The 18,874-nt window shown below is 38.1% G+C and overlaps 1 protein-coding gene across 1 annotated transcript in view; it reads right to left on the bottom strand.

Annotated features, from left to right (window-relative positions):
• Positions 1-9,542, bottom strand: part of LOC138307268 (NALCN channel auxiliary factor 1-like) — an 83,475-nt gene extending 73,933 nt beyond the window's left edge. The window contains exon 1 of the mRNA XM_069247914.1: positions 8,229-9,542. Within this exon, the coding sequence (XP_069104015.1) occupies positions 8,229-8,762 (534 nt within the window). The 5' untranslated portion in view covers positions 8,763-9,542. The remainder of the gene's footprint in view (positions 1-8,228) is intronic.
• Positions 9,543-18,874: the final 9,332 nt, after the last annotated feature.

The following is an 18,874-nucleotide window of genomic DNA, read 5'->3' as shown; positions in this document are numbered from 1 at the left end:
TCAATAAATTGTACAAATACATGACCCCATCTTTCGACCCTTTCCTTTCTATGTTCAAGGATGGACCCTGGTTTTTCATCATCGAAGATTGGCAATACTGAGCACTTAAAATATATTTCTAAATCAACATTTGGCGTATATCAAACATAATTTTACATATTTTACATTCAGCTAGCTTTTATTACAAAACAATGAAGGATTTTTGTTGGTGTTTTGTAATACCTGTTAGTAAAACTATGAACTGTGGGAGTTTTTCCCGAATTATTTTTGTAATGAAACTAAAACCATTTCGAGCTCATTCTGTTTACATTATCTCCTGTGCGTCAAATACAACCGATTTTTCACTTTTGAGATAACAATGCATAATGTGCATATTGTTATTTGTGAAATATTTACTTATACATATGAAATAAAATGAAATCATTGAACGTGTAAATACTATTTGTACAGCATTTGGTTTTGTTTCAGCAGAAGATCCCAAGGGAAAGTACATTTGTGTCGTTCTCTACGCGACATGCTTCAGTGAGATAGCACTATAAAAAAACAAGAGCTCCTCTTTGCCTATATGAAGCACATCCTCCCAAAACGCACATAACAGACAGGTCGTCTCTTAATGGTGGAAGCTGTCAATATAGGACGTTTAATCTAATAAAACAAAACAACCCTTCAGGGAGCGATATACATCTTTACATGTATATTTGACATAAATTAGCCCTTTTCACCCATACTGACCTTCCCCAATTACCCCGTTATACGTTTCACCTACTTGACTCATTATACAAAACAAATAAATATACTAAGTAACAAAACAAACCCTGATTCAATGCGCCAAACGGAAGAGAGATGGTTTATGTGATTATGAATGCCATACCCTCGGGGATGTGTATCCCTACTCACTACTACACGCAGGGCAACAGATGGCATTAGTGATAAGCCACACAGTGATATGGTCGTCCATTGATCGGAGAGTCTATAGATATCCCCCCCCCACACACACACACAAGGAAACAATCGGAATTCACAATAGGATTACGTCTTTAAAAAAAAATTATTTCTTCACCTTTTATTTGCGTTAAGCTATTTTCTTTTGCATAATTTTTCTCATTTCAGCCATTTCGTAACTTCGTATTTTCTTTATGCACGACACTTTTCGCATTCCAATTACTTGTTTCTCCCTGTATCTGTATCTTTAAAATCTATTTTTATCACAAACTAACTAAGAGTTTGACCTCGGAGACAATCAAACACTTGATTTCTAAGTTTTCCTGCCCCCCCCCCCCCTAGTTTGACCTCTGAGACAAAAACACTGATTTCTAAGGTTTACTGATAACCTCCATAGTTTGACCTCGGAGAATACAATCACTTATTTCTTAGTTTTCCTGAAAAACCCCGAGTATGACCCGGAGACTACAAATACTGATTTCTAAGTTTTCCTGAACCCCCCCCCCCCCCATAGTTTGACCTCGTAGTTTGTTATACTGATTTCTAAGTTTTCCTGAACCCCCCCCCCCCATAGTTGACCACGAGACTACAAATACTGATTTCTATTTTCGAACAAACCCCCCCCCCCCCATAGTTTGACTCGTTTGTATACTGATTTCAAAGTTTTCCTGAACCCCCCCCCCCCCCGCCCCATAGTTTGACCTCGTAGTTTGTTATACTGATTTCTAAGTTTTCCTGAACACCCCCCCCCCCCCCATAGTTTGACCTCGTAGACTACAAACACCGTTTTCTAAGTTTTTCTGACCCCCTTCCCCTAGTTTGACCTCGGAGAATACAAACACTGATTTCTAAGTTTTCCTGACCCCTTCCCCTAGTTTGACCTCGGACACTACAAACACTGATTTCCAAGTTTTCCTGACAACCTCCCCTAGTTTGACCCCGGAGACTACAAACACTGATTTCTAAGTTTTCCTGACAACCTCCCCTAGTTTGACCCCGGACACTACAAACACCGTTTTCTAAGTTTTTCTGACCCCCTTCCCCTAGTTTGACCTCGGAGAATACAAACACTGATTTCTAAGTTTTCCTGACCCCTTCCCCTAGTTTGACCTCGGACACTACAAACACTGATTTCCAAGTTTTCCTGACAACCTCCCCTAGTTTGACCTCGGAGACTACAAACACTGATTTCTAACTGTTATGTTTTCCTGACACCCTCCCCACACCCCACACCCCACACCCCCTAGTTTGACCTCGGAGACTACAAGATCTGGTTTCTTAATTTCTTTGACAACCCCCGAGTATGATCCGGAGACTACAAACACTCATTTCGAAGTTTTCCTGACAAACCCCCTATTTTGATCCCGGACACTACAAACGCTGATTTCTAAATTTTCCTGACAATCCCTGAATTTGACCTCGGAGACTATAAACACTCATTTCGAAATTTTCCTGACAAACCCCCTATTTTGATCCCGGACACTACAAACGCTGATTTCTAAATTTTCCTGACAACCCTGAATTTGACCTCGGAGACTATAAACACTGATTTCTAAGTTTTCCTGACAACCCCTGAATTTGACCTCGGAGACTACAAACACTGATTTCTAATTGTTATGTTTTCCTGACACCCTTCCCACACCCCACACCCCCTTGTTTGACCTCGGAGACTACAAACTCTGATTTCTAAATTTCCCTGACAACCCCTGAGTTTGACCTCGGAGACTACAAACTCTGATTTCTTAGTTTCTCTGACAACCCCCGAGTATGATCCGGAGACTACAAACACTCATTTCTAAGTTTCACTGACAACCCCCTAGTTTGACCTCGGAGACTACAAACACTGATTTCTAAGTTTTCCTGACAAAACCCCGAGTATGATCCGGAGACTACAAACACTCATTTCTAAGTTTCACTGACAACCCCCTGAATTTGACCTCGGAGACTACAAACACTGATTTCTAAGTTTTCTGACAAAACCCCTAGTTTGACCTCGGAGACTACAAACACTGATTTCTAAGTTTTCCTGACAAAACCCCTAGTTTGACCCCGGAGACTACAAACACTGATTTCTAAGTTTTCCTGACAAACTATCTCTGAGGTTGACACTGGGGACCACTTTCACATGTATACAGAAAAAATCGATTTTAGTGTCCATTCATTTATAGAATCTGTGGCTGAATAGCGGAACGATTTCCTCTTATTCATCAACTGTATAAATATGTCGGCTCGAGCACCAGATAGTGATATGGAGATGGAGAATCTCTAATGAAACTTGTGGTTGTATACTCAGCGTCTCGTGACTTTGTCTAGTTGATAGTGGGGTACATTTATACTAGAGGTTAACAGCGGTCACCAGAAATTACGAACAAAAAAAACACCAAGAGAGCGTCGCCCTTTAATTAATACCATGGTGTATTGATCATCACATAAAGAAAAAAAAGAAAACCTTGGATGGGTGGTTCTTGATTTCGTATAAATATATTTAACTACCGACAAAGTGGTCTTTGTTTTAAACTGTAACAGAAAAAAGTCATAATGATAACATTAATTAAGACTTCACGAGGTTCTATATTGCAGAAGTATCCGATATGCCCAGATTCTAGACAACAAAATAGCTACCACTTCCTATATATACTGTATTTGCCTTTGAGACTCGTTATACTTACCATATGATATCTTTAGCTACTTCTAATATTGAAACCTGAACAAGACATAAAATATAGACCAAATATGTAATATATACAATAGCATTTTACAACTTGATTTTATTGATAGCTTTGACATTCTAGAAACCAACAGAACCTTTAAAACAACTTTTGGCAGTAATACTTTCCTTTTATTCACTGCTGATGATGCATATTTTTCTTTCAATAGAACAAAAGGCGAAGAACAGAATATACATAGAATTGTATAATGTTTGTTAAGTTCTTGTTTGTTTGTTGCTGGTTCGCCGTTTTGGTTGCTTGGTTGTTGCTTGATTGTCATATTGTCTAATTTAGCCAGATGACTCCGAGACTTACTTCAGTTTTTCTTATATATATAAACCTACCATAGTGTCACTAACCATTTTTAATCGTTTTAATGGTCGAGATAGAAAACCGGTAAATAGTCACCCTCCACATGGTTTTTGATTCTTGTGAGTAAAGCCTTGTCGGATCATAAAGAAGGTGTCTTGCTGGTTGGATGGATTCAAAGTTCCAGTAAAACATTCACCAAACTACACCAGTGACTGAAGACTTCTTACTATACCTATGTAAAATCGCAACCCATAGGTGGAGGGCGAGCGATAGAATAACAGACACCCTAACCACTTGGCCCTGAGGATACAGGATATATTTAATATATCAATAATTTGGAATGAACTGTGACGTCTACCTGCCTCTGCTGACCCACTGATTCTACTGGAAAAAACATAGCTCAGCAGCCTTCGGTTAAAATCAATGATGTAATGCACGAACCATTCACCATTTATAGCCCACTAAACACCAAACAAAGTGTCCAGTAGGGCGAGGCTTTATTACAACATCTACAATACACCGGACGTTATTGTCCCCCACTCTAAATTTCACAAGTTGCTTGATGCGACAGCTTGGAGGCCAGACTTATATATAGCTGCGCTTTATTTAGAGTTTTAATATCCTAAATATAGAAAGATTCTACAATGCAATCAATATCGCGTCCGATAAATGGGTTTTGTCTAACAGAAACTACATGTACAATTTTAGAAATTCATATTTCTTTACTTTCCCCAAATTAAAATGAATTGCTTCAGACGGAGATATAAAATCTAAATTATGAAACTTTATATACATTCGCTAATTATAATATGTACTTTGGTATTTGGTGCTGTAAATTAATGACCAACATTCAATGGCCCATTGGTTAACGTCTCCGACATTTTGTCTGAAGGGGTTAACTGAACCACTAAATCCTGTGTTGGGGTGTATCGATTGGCCACCAAGGTCACGAAGTCAGAAATCGGACTACATCGATATCAGTAGAGTGGGTACCAGACCCTCAGGTGTTGATAAAACTTTCTCAGCAAAATTCTCCACTAGATTATCTCCACCTATTTTGAATCTTAGGATCGTACATGTAGTAGAGACAAAATAATCAAACCAAATTTTAGTGATTTTTTCAATATTCTAGATACTATTGGCCAGTGATTTGATTGACAAAGATACATTATGTTCTTTTATCGTGAGCTCAAGGTTAATGTGAGGTAGTTGCTAGGTACTTGAAAATGGTCGATGTTTTTTCTCTCTAAAAGTCAGGTTTTTCCCATCACTGCATTTTACATCCTGTAGTAACTAACATTGTTGATGACGTAAGACAAAGTTTTCTCTCTAGACGTTACTAGATGCGTGTGGCAAGTCTGGGTTTTACTTTGGGCCCAAAAAGCCCACCTGGTGAATAAACATTGCAACGTACAATACTATCCTTTAGTATACATACATCCTGCCAGGCTAGATGTTCATTAGCGCTCTCTCCAAGTTTTATATACACGAACTTACAGTGGGCAATGTGAAGGTCGGTCGGTGTTGTTGAAACACACGAATGGAATGTCTAACAAAATATGATCCCAAACATTTGGTGCTCCCGCTGCCAAGGCTCTGTAGTGTGGCCATCATAAGTGGGTTCTCGATGTACAGAGGAGTTTTCGATATTGTAAATAAAGGTATCATTTGGAACTATTACATATAAATCTCGATATAAAATAACGTTTTTGGTGGTCCCTTTCAAAATAATGAACTTGCATTTGCAGGCAGAATGTATGAATATTAACAACAAAATTCGCAGTTGTGAAGGAAGAACAGCGGCAAACCGATACCTTAGTATTTCCCAGGCCGTAGCTACAATTACTGCGAATCAGAACTCCCCTCGTGAGGAGATGGAATCTGTTCATGCACGAGCTGTCAATAGTTTCCGGTACGTAATACAGAATTAGCAAATGCTTCACGCATGTACTCTTTTAATTGGCGGGGAAACAACGTACGAGTATTGTGAATAATTTTCCACTACAGATTCTCGATTAACCCGTTCGTGCATTTTTAGTAACAACACGGATCAAAGAGATGGTCGTCGGGCAATTGTGACGTCATCATTTCCCTCAGACACAAACAAACTGCATCCTTTAATCACTGAGTCGAATCGCCGTTCGTTATGTAGGCAAGTTAAGGTCTGCTGGTGTAGATTGCGCATCACAGAAAGTTTTGACAGTAAATATAGCACAGCCAATAATGTTCAATATACGTCATAAATTATATGACGTCATCACAGATCTGCTATCCCATGGTTCTCCGTTTGTTATAAATGAATAGTTTGTTTATTTGTTTGATTAAATCATCGTCCTATATTAATAACCACGGTTATGTAAGGACGGCCTCCCATGTATGCGGTGTGTAGTGTGTATGTAGTGTGTGGTGCGTGTTTTGGGAGACTGCAGTATATTCGTGTTGTGCTCTCTTGTATAGTGGAACTATTGCATTTTTATAGTGCTATATAATGACGGATGCTGCCGAAGACACCAAGCAAGACACCCCACCCGGTCACATTATATTGACAACGGGGAAATCAGTCCTACACTAAGTGAGCTTCAGCGCTAATCAGAGTAGAAACTACAACTTCTATTGACTTTAGTCACAAAGTCAATGTTTTGGCAGCCATCATACTTATATCCAGTATTGTACATGAAACATCCTATATAATGTTTGCAATAAATAAAATATAACACCCAGTCATTGAAAGTCAGACAATACATAACCGTGACGTCAGACGGTTTAATGATGACGTCATCACACCACTACTTTTGTGTTCATACGAAAATAATAAAAAAAATATTAAAATGCATTTTATTCCTTACCCACAATTGCCTTTTAAAATATAAACATATTTGACAGAAGTAAATAACCTCTCCTTAATCATCATCATTATTGAAGACACATCGATCTGCTGACAGACGATCTATATCCCTGTCCAGTCGTTATCAAGTGATGGGGAGGTATTCAGGGACGCACCTCGTATGTTTACAGTCTCTAGTGTTAGGTATGTGTAGGAGAGGTCGCTAAATGGTTTCCTTCCTCCCTACTTAAGATACAGCCTGCTACTTTAGAAGTTAAATCGTGCTCTATGAGCGGATTGTATATGTGTGTACGTGTGCGTGATGGTTTTGTGCTGTTTGCCAGTGTTTGAAAACTTCAGCTGTAGCTATAAGAGGAATGCATCTTCCTCCAGATGTTACAGCGTTCAGATGCACTTCGTTACAGAAACTCAAGAGATTGAATTTGTTAGTACCAGAATATAATGGTCTGTCGGATTCTGTTTGAATAATAGACACGGCATACGGCTGACATTTCTAAAATCAAATACATAAAAACTTGCGTAGAACCAGTTATTACTTCATAAATAGCTATATTTCAATGCCGAGATGACGTCATATTTCTTTTATTCGAAGCAAATGATAGCTATATATAAAGTGTGTCCATATATATATGTATATGTGTAATATACCGATACCATCCAATGTGATACGGTGATATTACAGTAAATATAGCATAAACTCCATATTGAATATCTTGAAATAAAAGACTTATGTGTCTATATATAGACACGAGTCTTCTTTTCACGTTCATACATGTGTCTTTTCAACACGTTTCTATAGGTACATACACGTGTCTTTTCAACATGACGCGTTTATACACATATGTCTAGCCTACATGGACTTACAAATGTGTCTTGTCTACAGCAGTCATGTGTCTTGCCTGCACATACATACACGCCTGTCTTGCCTACAGACACATACACATGTGTCTAACATTTATGTACATATATGTGTGTTCCATATACGCATGTTTACATATGTAAAGATTTTTCTTAGTTTACACACATACGTATAAACGTGTGTCCATCCGTACTTACTTCTCTATATTTTGGTATTATCTTCGAGTATACGTGTTCTGAAAACGCGACCAACTGCATGTGTGAATTTTGCGGTTGGGTAGTTTGTCTAGAAGATAATATTATATCATTATTATTAGAGATAGAGATAATTTGTTATTCACTACCATTAACTCGACCATTTCATCTGACACACACCAGTATAGTATTTTAGCCCTGGTAAATATATAATTAAACTGACTGTATTACTAGATAGCCCCTATTTCCTGCACCACATATAACTACTTGTCACATATATATGTGCCGAGCGGTGTCAGAAAACCCCGATTTACCTGTAAACTAACCATGCATGTATATATATAAAATCAAACAATGATAGTACTTACCTCGCAATCAATACACGTCCACTTCACCGAATATTTCGTCCGGGAACAGTCAAACTTAAACATTATTTGCTTAAATTCCTCATACATTTTTTCTATCTCCAGATCCAATAGTATAATTTTCCGGAGATAACTAAGACACCCAGTATCCTCAATCTCCCGGGATATATCCGTGTTAGGAATCACCGAAAATACTGTATAATCCGAGCAGAACTTTAAATGATAATTCCGTAATTCCTTCGTTCTGATTGACGGTTTACTAATATTGCAAATATTTTCACTGAATTTTGAATTGATATAAAGGCACTGCGACCGGTTAACGAATGGAGGTATATCTCCATTCTTACTGATCTCAAACGGTTTATCGGAAGTGTGTATGTGTAATTTGGATCCCGAATGGAGAATACTTTTACACCCGTTAACGAAAAACATCAGCAGAACAATACAGGTTGTAAGAATACTGCGAGGGCTATACGAATCTTTGTGTGGTGAACTCGGCTTTTCAGATAGCGAGCCTGCAACATGACACAATGTCATAGTTCAGAAAAAGATGAGAAAAATGGTTGAAAATTTAAGAAAAGCATTAAAATGCAGACGTGATACCTGGTTTGGACACTCATGCAGTTATCCGAACGGAAAAACTGGTGTGGAAATTCTTTTTAATCCCTTTCCGGAAATTAACTTGTACAAGAAAAACTTATTTTGATGACGAACACAACTTGTTGTAGAACAATGATCGAGCGCTGGTCCTTGGAACAGACTTCTGGTTATATATTCCTTCAGTAGAACGTTTCCACGTTTCTTCTTCGTTTCTTCACAAACTCTATACAGACTGGTATATGTCCAGGCGAGCCAAGGCAATTCAATGACAACCGACATACCTACTGAAATTCGAGTTTACATCGACTCCGCCAGCTGTAACTTGGCTACTATCTATCTGTTGTAGCTTAGTCGGCACATCACACATGTTGAATATACAAAGTAAGCTAGGAATCTGTATGTCACCGCCATCTTTCCATTCCCCTCAATTACTCGCATCATTTGCGCATGCGTATGTGGAGGCACATGTTGATCTTTCAGTGCAAGCTTTCCAATTCAGAAAATTTGTCAGATGGTATTTCAACAGGCTGCATAGTGCGTGAAAAATAGTTTTGATAGACAACTAAATGCAAACAGATTTCCCATTTCATGTGTGCACTACAGTCTCAGCTAGACAAAGATTTGCCATTGATTTTACACTAGTGATGAGTTCTCTCTCGGTCTCCCCCGCTAGCTACGGCGTACACACTCACTTCCAACACTAAGTTTCGGATGTTGGATAGAGAGAAAGAAAAAAAGCAACCCGTGTTGATCTTCTAGAAACGTCGATTCGGACGCGCCCTGTAGAGTTGTGCCTTGTTTGTCGCTTCGGACGCGCCTTTTGAGTTTGGCCTGTGTTCCGCTGTCTTTTCGCTTAGGTCCTCTATATGGATATATACCAACAAATCAATAGGTTGGAATCGAATAGAGTTACCCTGTTTACGGCGCTAATTTCAGTCCTAGAAAAGGAGCGATGCATGATAGAAAAGCTCACTATTGATTCAACTGGCTGTATGACCACCACAAGTCAAGAACTCTTCCCTCTAAACGCCGCATCTCATACATACAAGTCGTATACAGCGATAAGAGAGAGAGAGATCTAGTGATTTCCCCTACAAAGCTTGTAACGCCAATATACTGGTGGCGATTTGTCTGTTTGAATAATATATACATACACACATATCTACATATTCGTATTGTGAATAGCATCAAGTGTTGAAAACTGGCGGCTATAGTTTCGGAATCCCTGCTGCTGGTCAGCTTCTGACTGGTCAGTTTAGCACTGACCACCGACTGTTTGACAGTGGATGCAGTGCGTACTGTGTTTAGCATACCATGACTGAGTATATCCTACTTGCTGCTAATCGGATTTGATAGCCGGGAGGTGGTGTCCGTTTTGTTTACGGAGAATGGCGATAACGTTGATGAATATTGTGATTAGAGAATAAAGGATGCGACCGTTCGTAACAACTGGTCACTTAAATATGGGAATATCAGCTAGGCATGTTGTATAGATTACACACCTTCACTGCCAGGCTTTAAAGATAGTGTTATCTTTGTTCATATGCCCTATACCGCACGTGTGTGCACGCACCGCAGAACACACACATGGTAGCGATGTGGTTTCATTTGATTTATTATCTATTATATTGCCGCACACATCTGTTGCAGTGTTTATGTTTATAACTATTTACCAACTCATTAATTAAAACGAAGCTAAGTTGTTTGAGTGTAAATATGTTCGTAAATTAGTTGGTCCGTTAAGTATTTCGTTAACGCCCCGAGATAGATACATTTCAGTGGACCATGACGCATAAAATTCGAGCACATGTTTGGTATTTAGCCATGAACAGAAACATTTACGATAGACTGTGATAATCACAGACCGAAAATTTAAGTCATAGATCCACGAAGTTTATAAATGCACTGGGAATATCATTTTTACGATGACGCTAGTGTAATTTCTGCAAACCAACTTATTTCTTTCGCGAGCAAAGTAAACTCGTAAAAACAATAACTTGTTTTCAATAACTATTGTTTTCAATAACTATTGTTTACTATAACTATTTTTTTCTACAATTCACTGGCTTTGTTAGCGAATTAACTGTACAAAAGACATTTAAGATCTTATTGTTCAAATATCTATTTATAGGTACGCGATCACAGGAACAGCATTCCTAACGTTATCTTTTTGAAAATGTATATGTATTACGAGATACTTTTGAAAAGTTGCAAAAGTTATTAGATTGCCGTTCATATCGTATCACTTCCTGATCAATTTATAGAAAATTAATTGAATGTTTCTTTTCATAGCGGATCGATTGATGGTTCCCGGTGTCGTGTTAAGTACTGTGTAACGCGGTAGTACTGTCACTCCGCCACTCGACAGTGAAATATACCCTTGAATCATACATTTTTTGGTGATGTAGATCATTGACATTGGACATACAGATTTAATGATATATAGCGGTGTTGTGACCATAAATCATTAATACATTCGCTGCATGGTTGGTAAATTTCGGTTTGACGTCTGAGGTCATCATTTAAGAACGGTCTGTAATGTGTGCATGTGTTGTGTGAATTATGTTATGAGATACTACGGTATGTCCGTCCAATAGAGAAACTTTTACCGTATTTGACGCCAGAGACACCGAACGTCACACATTTCCCGGTTATACTCTACTGACAACGTTCAACCCAGTCGTTCCACTCCCTTTAAGCTGAACTTTGTTGATTGGTCATGTAAGGACGGCCTCCCATGTATGTAGCGTGCAGCGCGTGTGAAGTGCGAGGTGCTTGTTTTTGGAGACTGCGGTATGTTGAACTGTTACCCTTTGTATAGTGCCACAGTCATTGGACAAAGTATTCGTCATGGTTGTTTTTACCCTATCTTTTATATGTATTTGTTATTTTTTTCTTTGAAATTTTCTGATCTCATTTATATATAGATTTTCACCAAATTTGGCATACGTATACATAATTGTTTACACTTTCAGCTCATAATATATTGCAAAATTTTCCGATGCTTCGTTTTCAAAATATCATTATTTTGGTGCAACGCTTAATTTTTATGACGTCATTTCCTTCTTTGTTCTCACTGAAATATCAACGAAAATGTTTTGCTCTGTAATAAAAAGCTGGATTTTTTTTTTCAAAAGGTAGGTAACGGATAATTATGCAAAAAATATGAGCTGAAAAAGTAGACAATTCTCTATAAGTATGCCAAATGTGGTTGAATTTCATCAAACAACAGTGACGAATACGCATGTCCCATGACTGTATATCACTGGTCAAATTATACTGACAACGGGCGAACAAGTCGTCCTACTCCCTGAATGCTTAACGCTAAGCAGGAGTAGAAACTACCACTTTAATAGACTTTGGTATGTCTCGACCAAGGTCAGATCCCAGAGCCTACCTCTCATGAGCGAGCGCTCAACAAAAGGAAAAAAATGAGGCGGTGTCAAGGGAGACTTTAGGAAGGAAAAAGTCAGTTAAGAAGATTTTTGTTTGTTTGATTATTTAAACGTCTTTTCACAGCTATGGTCATGTAAGGACGGCCCCCATATATGCAGTGTGTAGCGTGTGTGAAGTACGAGGTGCGTGTTTTGGGAGACTGCGGTATGTTATTGTTGTGTGTCTTCCTGTATAGTGGAACTGTTGCCCTTTTTATAGTGCTATATCACTGAAGCATGCCGCCGAAGACACCAAGCGACACACCCCACCCGGTCACATTATACTGACAACGAGCGACCCAGTCGTCTCACTCCATGTCTGCTGAGCGCTAAGCACGGGCAGAAAATACCACTTTTATAGACTTTGGTGTGTCTCGGCCAAGGTACAGAACCCACAGCCTTCATCACAGGGGTGAAAGGAAGAAAAAAAGATAAAATCCTAAATTTAGTCGCCTTTTACGATCATGCAATAGGGGCAGCAGGTACTATTCTAACGCCCTACCTGCAGGGCCTATAGTAAGGAAGCAGAGCCTTCCTCACAGAGGCAAGCGCTTTGGATGATTTAATGCGAGGCGGTGTGATTGATTTCAGAAAGGAAGAGAAAAGGTAAAATCCCAGATTTAGTCGCCTTTTCCGATAATGCAACGAGTAATAAGCCTAAATGAAGTTATAACGCCTTGTAACGAATATAGGTTTCACATAACTTTAACTTTTCACATTCTTCTCTTCATTATTTATTACGCTTTTATTACAGAACAGAATGTACATTGTACTTAAATAATATTATGTATTTTCGTTTTTCCACTTCATTATTTGTCTTTCTCTGAGTTGATTATGTAGCACATGTAAGTTCAACCAGTAACTAACTGTATTGTATTTGTATACGAACATATATTAATTATTATTGTTTCCATATCATTGTATACATTCTAAAGACAATGAATATCTTATACGTGTTCTCTTACCTGAAAACAGTTGAACAAAAGACTTAATCTACATAGAAATAAGAGCGTAAAATCATGTCAATCCTTTATTTTGGCTGTGATTTAAATATCGCGATGTTTATTTTGTACGAAAATTAATCACCTTGACACACTCTGATATCAGTTTTTTTCGTGGTTTTTAACCGTATGAATTGATGAATTGTTAATAAAAAGCATTTATTCAAGCAAAATTTATATAAAAATCCTAGTAGTTTTAATAAAAATTGTTTGTTTGTTTGTTTGATTTATTAACGTCCTATTAACAGCTATGGTCATGTAAGCACGGCCTCCCATGTATGCGGTGTGTTGCGTGTATGTTGTGCGAGGTGAGTGTACTGGGAGACTGCGGTATGTTCGTGTTGTGTCTTCATGTATAGTGGAACTGTTGCCCTTTTTATAGTGCTATATCACTGAAGCATGCCGCCGAAGACACCAAGCAATAAAAAAAACTGCAATAGAACATTTTTCTTCGAATTTATAGATTCAAATCGCGAAATTAATACAACCGTCGTGCAATATATATATATAAAAATATTAAAACACATTCTGGTCCATACAACCGTAAAATAATTTACTGAAGTCTGATCGAAGTGACATACATTGCTACCAATTAACAAGTTATTGATCAAATATATATGAAATTGATAGCTCAAATTTGTTTTACAAATTACATCTGATGAGGAAATCGACAACGGGAAAGAACCCAGAGCCTTCAAGGGCGAGCGTTCAAATGAAGACCAAAAGTGAGACGGTGTCAAGGGAGATGTAAGAAGAATTCAACTAATTAGAGAAAAAAAATCCTTTATTTGGTCGCATTTTACGATCATGCAACAGGGACAGCAGGTACTGAAGTCGGGCGAACCAGTCGTCCCACTTCGTCCCATTTCCTGTATGATAAGTGCTAAGCAGTGGTAGAAACTACCACTATTACAGTATCTGAAAGCAGGTCGTTAGTTTTTCTCCGGTTGTGTTACAGCCTTCTTTACCTAAGCTTAGAAATATTGTTATTTGAAATATGTTACCTTTGTGGAAAACCGTGGTATTTAATTCACCAGGGATCGTGTTGGTATCACGACTTTTTATCGACACATTGGCTAGATCACACGTGCAGTACGTTCTAAAATCATGAATTTTTCAAAATAGATTCCGACTGATTGATAGTATTAACCCTTATCGCGACCGTGGTAAACACACTGACGCCAGTTGGTATTTCGTAACGGTTGTTAATCTAATTAGTTTACGACGCTCACTGTTATAATCCTATTAGTACATCGGGGATAATTGGGCCCGCGATAATTAATGGGAAGGTTAAAATACTATTCAGTTCCACTAACAATGTCACAGACCGGGATTTCCTGGGAACACTCCCTAGAATGTGTAATTAGTTACAGTGTAAGTTGCATTAATATTTGTTTAAAATAAAACGAAACCTAAACAGATTAACCAATGAGCGAATTATTATATTTTGTGTTAATTAGACATATATATACATGATCAAACACCAATTATTGTTCAACTGATGAATATCATTTATGCTTTGTCGGCGGTGGAGCATCTTTAATAAGGCCAAAGTATCAAAGTAACATAACATATATTATGCAAACAAATTAACACATAATTCAGGCTCAATTATCATATATAAGGATGTTGAATATATATAATTATGTAATCCCTGATCACATTGACAATTGATATTAAGGTTGAGTATCGATAGAAAAAGGCCAAACATGACCGATATAAAAACATCAAACAAAGATGTAATAAACATTCTACGAAAAAAAGCATGCCTCTATGTGATATATATATGTCGCTTGTTAACACTAGCCTTTCAGCATCAGTAATTACCTCTGTCTACCAGAGGATGAAGACAATACGATTGTCGAGAGGCACATCCTGTACATGATTGTCCATTCAAAAGAAGATTATATAATACGATTTATACATCGTATGAAGAGTGGTAACAATTATTTGTATATACAAGACATGCGCATGGGCGTGGATGCCAGGTGTAAATTAAAATATGAAATGTAGATGGATGCTGTGGGTGGCAATTTTGATGTAATGAAGAGGTGCATTCATTTCGGAATGGACAGTGTCGGTTATTTATGGAAAGTGGAGAAAAGTGGAAGTGCTTGGAGAAAAAAACCACCAACAAGCGTTCAGTAGGTGACAACTGCCCACACGGTACTCGACATTGCGACCTACAGATAGAGAGATTGTTGTAATTGGTTTGGACATCTTAATGACTCGTCCAACGCGATTAGTATGGAAATGTGTACATGACTGTATGTAATATTTGTTTTGTAAAAACTGTTAAAACAGAAATTTTCTGAACACTTGTTTATATTGTCTGGTATTGTAGGATTATTTCTGTATATTTTGTAATATGTCCCTAGTATCAGGTTACTGTACTGGTTGGCATTTGGAAACCTTTCAATTATTCCATGGTCTTTCACTTAAAGGCGACTCAATTCACTTAAGGTGTATTCTAAGTATGGGCGAACAAGCGCTTTAAACAATTGTTTAGAAGTAATTCCATCAAATTACCTCAGATGTGTCCTTACGAGACCCATTATACTGGTAGCCTTGTTAATTCGTAGTTGGATGTAGTGGAAAGTTCATTTGCTTCAAATTGATACCATTTTCTTCCGGTTACTTTTTTTCTAATGAAGATGGATTTTCCCATAAGATTAATAAGGGCGCATCCCTTCGTGCCATGAAGTGCTAATCACTTCACAGGTAACACGTGAAAATATAATAAAACCCTATTTTCTACATTCTGTCCTGCTCACTCACAGCAGTTTTCCTGGGCCATTTTGGATTTATACGGAGGATTGTGGGTAAAATTCACCATGCGTATGATGCATTGCAGTTAGCTCATTAAATGGCCTAACGGTTCAAACTGTCTTCTGATACCGATGAAGGTAAATATTTATCTGGCAGAAGCTCAATTATATCTCGAAGTTGTAAACGTTCAAGTGATTTGGAGGAAACACAGTAATTTTACTTGATATTTATTTACTCCCATTCCTTTTGATAATGCGTTGGTAGTTGCTGTCGATCGTATATTTCAAGCGTCGGAATTTTTAACCTTTACATTCTTCCTTTTGGAACAAATGTAAAACAACTAAATTATTGAGTGGTGTTCCAATAATACACTCTCCCTACCAGCATCCAGTATAATCAGCCGACCAAAACGGAATATCGCTTACGGAAATACAATTTATTTCTTCCCAAATGCGGATAGGAGACGAAAGATTCGAGAGTAAACTACATGAATAAAAAATAAACAAAAGTAAAATTAGCGCTGTTATTTCCATAACATTCAATTTTCACTTATTCGATACAATATGTGGGTTTGGTAGTGGTTACTATAACATCCGACTGTGTCCTTTAAGACCTTCAGTCTTATAAGAATCTTACACCGACCTGTTAAATGGACAGGGATATCTCAACCCCAGTGTAAGATTTTGGCTGGTCTCGACTTTGCCGAGAAAATGATATTCCATAGTATCATTGTCCTCTTGGTAATGCTTATGTTGACGATGAAACTATAGGAATCAACATTCACGTCTTGAACTAGAATGTATCCCTTCCCATACTTCATAGGGAAATCCTCCGGTTGATAACATTCTTAACTATATATTCGAAATTGTTCTTAAGTTACATCGTTGTAAAAGGAGCAATGTACAATTTTTCAAAGTAACGTAAATATATATTATAAATAATTATTAAGAAACATTTGAAATTTAAAATGTAAGTAATCAAAATTGTCGGAAGTGTTGAACTCCCAAGTTTACCATTTAAAGTATCAAATCTATGAATAGAAATATTCCGTTGATTATTCCTAACTGACTTTATCTTTCCTAATGCCTCCCTTGGCACCGCCTCACTTTTGGCCTTGAGTTGAGCGTTCGCCCCTGTGAGGAAGGCTCTGGGTTCTGTCCCCTGGCCGAGACACACCAAATTCTATAAAAGTGGTAGTTTCTGCTCCTGCTTAGCGTTCAGCATACAGGGAGTGGGACGACTGGTTCGCCCGTTGTCAATATAATGTGACCGGGTGGGGTGTGTTGCTTGGTGTCTTCGACGGCATGCTTCAGTGATATAGCACTATAAAAAGGGCAACAGTTCCACTATACAAGAAGACACAACACGAACATACCACAGTCTCCCAGTACACTCACCTCGCACAACATACACGCAACACACCGCATACATGGGAGGCCGTACTTACATAACCATAGCTGTTAATAGGACGTTAATAAATCAAACAAACAAACAAACAAAATCTATAAATTATAAAAGACATATTGCCGGGTGTTTTATCGAACATAGCTAAGTCATCGAAGCTAGGTGTTTTCATTATTAGATAGATAAAAAAATGTTTAAGTATATATTCATTTGAAATCAAGTTATAAATAAATGTCCCATAGACTTTTACACCAAAACACTTCTATAAGTCAATCAATCATTAGAAGAATATTTGTTTTTAGGTCATCTGATCGAAGGTCAGGATGACCTATTGTCATCGCGTTTCGTCCGTCGTCGTGCGCCGTGCGCCGTCCGCCTTGCGTCGTGCGTAAGACTATTTATACAAAAGCCTACTCCTCCTTCATTCTTTGATGGATTTCATCCATATTTGGTTTGAAACATCATTGGGGAAGGACAATCATATTTTATATAAATGAGCCTGGTCCGACCCCTAGGGGCTGAGGGGTGGGGCACCAAAAGGGCAAATTTTCTTATTTTAAGCTTTGAAATCCTCCTCCTCCTTCATCCTTGGATGGATTTCATCCATATTTAGTGTGAAACATCATTAGGGTAGGACAATCATATTTTATATAAATGAGCTTGGTCCGACCCCTAGGGTCAGAGGGGCTGGGCCTCAAAAGGGCAAATTTTCTTAATTTTAGCTTTAAAATCCTACTCCTCCTTCATCCTTGGATGGATTTCATCCATATTTGGTGGAAATTTTAATTAGGAAAGGACAATCATATTTTATATAAATGAGCCTGGTCCGACCCCTAGGGGCTGAGGGGTGGGGCCCCAAAAGGGCAAATTTTCTTATTTTAGCTTTAAATTCCTACTCCTCCTTCATCCTTGGATGGATTACATTCATATTTGGTGTGAAACTTCATTAGGGAAGGACAATCATATTTTATATAAATGAGCTTGGTCCGACCCCTAGGGTCAGGGGGGCTGGACCTCAAAAGGGCAAATTTTCTTAATTTTAGCTTTAAAATCCTACTCCTCCTTCATCCTTGGATGAATTTCATCCATATTTGGTGTGAAACTTCATTAGGGAAGGACAATCATATTTTATATAAATGAGCCTGGTCCGACCCCTAGGGCAGAGGGTGGGGCCCCAAAAGGGCAAATTTTCTTAATTTTAGCTTTAAAATCCTACTCCTCCTTCATCCTTGGATGGATTTCATCCATTGTGTGAAACATCATTGGGAAGGACAATCATATTTTATATAAATGAGCCTGGTCCGACCCCTAGGGGCTGAGGAGTGGGGCCCCAAAAGGGCAAATTTTCTTATTTTAGCTTTAAATTCCTACTCCTCCTTCATCCTTGGATGGATTTCATCCATATTTGGTTTGAAACATCATTGGAGAAGGACAATAATAT

Source organism: Argopecten irradians, chromosome 14 (assembly GCF_041381155.1).
Source record: "Argopecten irradians isolate NY chromosome 14, Ai_NY, whole genome shotgun sequence".
In the NCBI taxonomy this organism is placed as follows: domain Eukaryota; kingdom Metazoa; phylum Mollusca; class Bivalvia; order Pectinida; family Pectinidae; genus Argopecten; species Argopecten irradians.
This window is presented reverse-complemented; position numbering and strand designations above follow the sequence as displayed.